Genomic DNA, 6657 nt, shown 5'->3' on the forward strand with positions numbered 1-6657 from the left:
AGGCTGCGTGGACGGAGCAGACAGGAAATGAAGCGACAGATGAAGGCATCGTGGTGAACCGGACTCGTTTGCCACCGTCTGTTTTCCCGTCGCTCCGGCGGTCAGTCGCTGCTTTAAAGGAAAATTTCACCAAACACGGACATTTTGGCTCTATTTCCTCTCCCTCGGCTCAGCGGAAACACCGCTCCCGTTTCCATGACGACGTCAGCCTCCTCCAAAACACTTTACAGCAAAAATCAACTTTCAACGCAGAAGTCGATGCAAACCGAACAGATTATGCCAAAACCGGAAAAAAAGTCGCTGTACCTTTTTTTTTTTTTTTTTTTTTGGAGGAAACTGAACGTCTCTTTTCTTGTTATTTTCCTGTTTGACCTGGAAAGTAGATCCGGCAGGTTAGCGTGTGCAGTAAACCTCCACACTGTAACCTTACGCCAGGAGGAAATCGACCTGAGACTGTCACAAATAAACAGAATGACATGAAAAAACACACGTGGGTGCCAGGACTTGATTTTTATATGATCATAATCCTGTTTGTTGCTGTTGGATTATGAGCTGCAGGTGTTATTCTGGGTCAAAATCTGCATCGGAACAAGTTGTTTAATCTCATTTTTTAAAATTTTAAATCTTCACCAGAAGGTTGAGGTCATTCCACTTATTTTCAATGATAATCAACTTTTTTTTCTGGAATTTTTTTGAGTCAAGTTTAATTTTCTTGACATTAGTGGCTGATCTGCCTTATTTAAGCAGATTTAACACCCTGAAACAAGTCAAACTGCACTGTTTTAAGGATTTAACTGGCTCTTTACTTCCAAAAGCTCAAAAAATTAAATAAAAAACTGTTGTTTTTTTCCCCCAAAATGCTCATAATCCAGGTTCTGTGGAGCCAAACAGCGGCCGACAGGTACAGCAGCCTGCACACTCCTGCATACTGCAGCACAAACACAGGGATGGGGATGCATGCTAACATGCTAACTTGAACGTCTACAAACACAAGGTTGTAGTGAAGACTTGTGCTAAAGAAGCACTGGTGTAAATAAATTTTTTTCAGCCCCACTGTGTCGTCATTTAGCTTCAGAACACTTGGTGGTAATTTTCTGATCATTTCTTACTTTTTGGAACGGTAAAGAACCAGTGTGCGTTCCCGGCAGCTGTTTTGGAGGAAGGCTAACGAGGAGTCCCTAGCTAACGTCCCTGTTTGCTTTGTGAACAGGGATTAGATGTTTTTTGTTTTTTAGTAAACTGTTCCTTTACACAGTGCCCAGCGCTCCACCAGGTGAACCAGGTGACATGATCCAGGTGAACACCAAGCAGGAACACCGAGCCGATCCTCGTGTCCTTGTGGAAAACCATCTGCTCGGGTTTTTCTCCAACAAACAAACTTCTCAAGATCATAGAAGAACAGAGGAACTTCCTGTCAGTTTGACACGGACTTGAGTTCTTGATGTCCCGCAATCGGTTAAGCTCATTTTCCCGGCGATACAACCACCGACCGCTGTGCTGCCTTGACATCATGCATTGTTTGTGCTAAGAATCTTGGGAATAATCTCAATGACAAGAGGCTACTTCTGGGATCTCCATGTGTTCTCCGTTTTTGCCGTTCTTTTGCCAAAACTGGACTTTAACCATTTGATAATACATCAAACAACTCATAGAAGATACAAGAACATGCATCAGAAAGACCCACAGAACCACATGGGGTTAAATGATGAACTTTGACCCCCGAGTGGAACAGAGTTTGACCTTGGCCAGGGTAGTTTTTACCAACTTGTTCATGATTTCTCAGCTCTCCTGTGGGGAAAGGCTCTCAGAGACTCAGGTAGTGTTGAGGAAAGGCAGGGTCGGTCAGGGATTGAAAGTCCAGCATCACCGGCATCATGTTCAGGCTTTTATTTTGGTAGTTTTCCCTCTGCTGGACAGTTTAACAGTACAGAGCGACAGGAAGGATGAGAGACGACGGATGAGTTTCTTGGCACTTTCTTCTGGGAAACAGACACCGGAGACATTTCACCAGAGAGGTCAAAGGTCAAAGGCAAGTCCCCCACCTGCAGCAGGTGTGGGGGGAGGGGGGGGGGGGTTGAACAAGGACACTTGACAAGAGCTGACATTAGCTTGTTGTTGTGGGGATCAAACCTGCGGCCTTCAGGATTCAGGACCGTCTCTGTGAGCAGCCGTACTGAGATGAAAAAAATCATGAATTAATAAAATTAAAAATCACATGTTCTGCTCTTTGAGACTTCCTGGAAATGTGGGCCAAGCGGACTGGAACAAACCAGCGTTTGTGATTGGTTGAGGGGTCATGGGAGAGGGCGTGTCCTGACAGTCACGGCTGAAATCTTTTTTGGCCTTTTTAAAACAAGTCTTCTAACTTGGCTTCCTCTCGCTGCTGTCTGTGTTTCTGTCCTCTGCTGCCCTATAAAGCACTTTGTGATGAACACGTTTTACTGTGTTCAAAGTGAATTTTGCTGCATTCGATTGCACTTGGAAGTTGTGAGGTTCTGAGTCAGTATTCCCGACTTCCAGCCTAAACGTGTCATAGTGTTTTTGCATGGAAAAACATGGATACCTGCATGGATGTCCACAGCAAATGAATTACTACAGTGCCACTGATGAAGCATATAAAGGAAGGCCAACCTGTCTTATGAAAATAACGTTCAACATAAACATGCACAGTCCTCTACACGTCAAAATGCCCAGCTCAACAGGGACAGGACTGAGAATTCAGATTTGAACGTCCGTTCTACTGGACATTTCCAAGTAGGAGTTTTTTTTTTTCTGACTTTTGAGCATAATTGAACGCAGCATCAGACTGTACTTGAGCCGGTCACCGGGGTTTAAACAGAAACTTTCTGACTGGACCGGAATTAAAAGTCACTTTGAGTTCAGACTGCAACCGCATCGCTGCATTTCTGTCCAGAGGCTGATCTGAGCTGGCTGACTGTCAGTGGTGGTGGGAGGTACAGCGGAGCATCGTCAGCATATGACAGCAGCTGCCCAAAGTTTTCCCGTCCAGCCAAACAAGAAAACAAGGCAAATGAGGCAGAGACTCTCAGAAACAGTCTGTAATTGTAAATATTTACATGTAAATGCATGGAGGAGTGCAAATTCAAATCCCTCGCTCCTGTTTTTCAGTGAACCTGGAGAAAAAAAATGTGATTCTGATTTGGAAACTGCATTCTGGAGTTGATGACGAGGTGAACACATGGTTTGTCCGATCCTTGGAACCCATGAGGACCCACTCGATGTCAGGTTTTAAGGCCCAGCCGACGTCTTTGTGAATGTTTCTTTGTTTGTTTGTTTTAGGTAGAAAACACTCCATCCTCCATCCAGTGTAGTTGAAGGCATGTGGAGGGACAGTGTCAAGGACTTCTCAGTCTGCTGTACAGTCTCTGTCTCCAAAATAAATGATTCGGGAAAACAGTAAGGAAACAAAGACTTCTCGCTCATTTCAAAAATTCCCCCTGGCGTCTGGGGTTGATGGAGCTGTGAACGCACGGTTCGTCCCATCCTCGGCGCCCACAATAACCAGCTCACTGTCGGGTGTTAAGGTTCACCCTGAGTCTTGGTGACTGGCGTCTGGTGCAACTGGTGGTAGAACACATTCCATCCTCCATCCAGTTAAATCAACGGCGACCTCGGAAAGTTTGGTTTTTCCAGATGCCAGAGGCTCAAAGAAAGATCAGTGATCTGGGAACACGGTGTGGGTATAAAAGGGTTCCAGTAAGACCACCCGAGCTGAACAACATGAAGGTGCTTTGGGTACAAACGTCCACCAAAGTACATGTTTAGTTAAGAGAGCAGGGGTGAGTGGTTTTGAATTTTTTTTTTTTTTTTTGTAGAGGTCATTGTCCCACCAGGCGAGGACTCTTCTCTGTCCCAGATGCATACCTGGACCTCCACCCCGGGGTGTCAGGCTTTAGGTTCTGAGGAGGGGAACAGGGTGAGATGGGAGAACGGGGGGTTTTTAGAAGTCATTGTCCCATCCGGAGTTGTCGTCCGGCGGCGGGTCGTCGCTGTCCTCGGGGAAGCTGTCGAAGTTACTGGTGTCGGTCGGAGAGGAAACCTGGACGAGAAAACATGGAGGACAACGTCTTCACCACCCACATCTTCACCACTTTATATTTTACTTTACTTTTTTAATGTTTTAGTGTGTTTTCTTAAACGTTTGAATTCGTCAGTGGTCCACAACATTTGCCATCTTTCATGTGAGAGAGGAAAGTATGGTTGAACCTTGACATATAATATTTTATATTACATATAATATACAGTGTAATGTGATGCAATACAATATACAAAATGATACGATATGACATTTGGTACGATATCATACAGTATATATGATTTTACCTCATGATGCAATATAATATAATGTATGATATGACACAATATAAATATATAAATATACCAGTTTTAAATGATAGTAACAAATAGCCCACAATGCCATGAACATTTGTCACTTAAAAGTTATAAATGAATTCACTGAATGTTATTTTATTTATAATATATTCTGAAATATGACACGAGCAGTACAGTGTTACAATATGACATGATGCTTTGTAACACAATCTGATACACTAACAGAATTTGATCTGATCTGATCTGTGGTATTTTCATAAAGCTGGTCTGGGATTTGTTTCCTACTCACATCAGGTATGATGGGCGGAGTCAGAGTCCCTTTCCTCAACCCCTCCCAGTTAAAACCTTCAAACCACCTGGAGAGAGAGAGAGAGAGAGAGAGAGAGAGGGGGAGAGAGAGAGAGAGAGACAGAGAGAGAGAGGGGGAGAGAGAGAGAGAGAGACAGAGAGAGAGAGTATTTATGTGTAATAATAACAAAAACATACATATGTAAAGTGTATTGATGTATAAAGGTATATATGTGCAGGTAAGGTGAGTTAAATTACTTGTGCTTCTGGATGTCTTTCACTCCGTTTTTCAGGTTGCCGAGTCTCTCAGATGGATTGTCTCTGTTGGCACAAAGTCAGAGGAGCGTTTCATTTCTCTGTCAGTAATGTGACACCTGATTTTCCTGCAGAGAAGGTGGGTGGTCTCTCTATGCTAAACACAGTGAACACAGACCAGCCGACAAGCTTTATGACATTATCCTGCTGTGTCTGCACAGCGCCCCCTACCTGCATGGTGCCCCCCTACCTGCATGTTGCACCCCTACCTGCTCGGCACCCCCTACCTGCATGGTGCCCCCCTACCTGCACGGTGCCCACCTACCTGTATCGTGCCCCCCTACCTGCACGGTGCCCCCCCTACCTGCATGGTGCCCCCCTACCTGCACGGTGCCCACCTACCTGCACAGTGCCCCCCTACCTGCACGGTGCCCCCCCTACCTGCACGGTGCCCCCCTACCTGCATGGCGCCCCCTACCTGCACAGCGCCCCCACGGCGCCCCCTACCTGCACGGTGCCCCCCTACCTGCATGGTGCCCCCCTACCTGCACGACGCCCCCCTACCTGCATGGTGCCCACCTACCTGCATGGTGCCCCCCTACCTGCATGGTGCCCACCTACCTGCATGGTGCCCCGCTGCCTGCTCAGTGCCGCCCCCTACCTACATGGCGCCCCCCACCTGCTTTGTGCCCCCTACCTGCATGGCGCCCCCCTATCTGCTCAGTGCCCCCCCCCCTACCTGCATGGCACCCCCTACCTGCATGGTGCCACCCTAACTGCTTTGTGCCCCCTACCTGCATGGTGCATGGCGCCCCCTACCTGCATGGTGCCCCCTACCTGAATGGTGCCCCCTATCTGCATCATGCACAGCGCCCCCTACCTGCATGGCGCACGGCGCCCCCTACCTGCATGGCGCACGGCGCCCCCTACCGGCATGGCGCGCGGCGCCCCCTACCTGCATGGCGCACGGCGCCCCCTACCGGCATGGCGCGCGGCGCCCCCTACCGGCATGGTGCACGGCGCCCCCTACCGGCATGGCGCACAGCGCCCCCTACCGGCATGGCGCGCGGCGCCCCCTACCGGCATGGTGCACGGCGCCCCCTACCTGCAGAGCTTCTTGATGAGGTTGGCGGCGTTCTTGGTGATCTTCTTGGGGAACTCGATCATGTCGATGCCTCTCAGGATGATGTTGTAGGTTTTCATCGGGTCGGGGCCTGAGAAGGGGGGGCTGTGGTGGGGGCGAAAGTAGGCCATTAAACTTAGAAATACTATTCTATTCTATTCTATTCTATTCTATTCTATTCTATTCTACTCTGTTCTATTCTGTTCTAGTCTACTCTGTTAAGTTTTGTTTCTGTGCATTTTGCTGCTGTGGATCCTGTGGAGTTTCCCGGGATCGGCTGTCTGCTCTGTTTAGTTCATTGGTCTCAACTCATTTTATTTTGTCTGTTTTATGGATTTGTTTGTTCTATTTATTTTTATTTTTATTTCTTTTTTCTATTTGTTGCTATTTGTACCAGATCCCTGATGTGTTCTCTACTCTCTTCTCAACTCTATGCAGTTCACTTTAGTTTATTATTTCTACTATTTTTTTCTATTTGTTTTTCTAATCTTTTTTTTTTTTTTTTTTGGTTCTTTTTGATTCTATTCTATTTGTTTCTATTTGTACTCCTCAGGATCTGTAGTCCCCTGATATGTCCTCTAATCTCCGCCTTTCTATTTCATTCTACTGAATTTTTCTTGCTTTGTTTCATTTCATTT

General features: G+C 46.7%; 1 protein-coding gene across 3 annotated transcripts in view; it reads right to left on the minus strand.

Annotated features, from left to right (window-relative positions):
• Positions 1-307: 307 nt before the first annotated feature.
• Positions 308-6657, minus strand: part of LOC115377918 (cGMP-dependent protein kinase 1-like) — a 73453-nt gene continuing 67103 nt past the window's right edge. For all 3 annotated transcript variants that reach the window (XM_030077996.1, XM_030077994.1, XM_030077995.1), the window contains 4 exons: positions 6002-6124; positions 4900-4962; positions 4643-4709; positions 308-4060 (listed from right to left, as the gene is read on the minus strand). In XM_030077996.1, coding sequence (XP_029933856.1) covers positions 3962-4060; positions 4643-4709; positions 4900-4962; positions 6002-6124 — 352 coding nt within the window. In that variant the 3' untranslated portion in view covers positions 308-3961. The remainder of the gene's footprint in view (positions 4061-4642; positions 4710-4899; positions 4963-6001; positions 6125-6657) is intronic.

This window comes from Myripristis murdjan, chromosome 19, assembly GCF_902150065.1.
Source record: "Myripristis murdjan chromosome 19, fMyrMur1.1, whole genome shotgun sequence".
NCBI classification, from domain to species: Eukaryota; Metazoa; Chordata; class Actinopteri; order Holocentriformes; family Holocentridae; genus Myripristis; species Myripristis murdjan.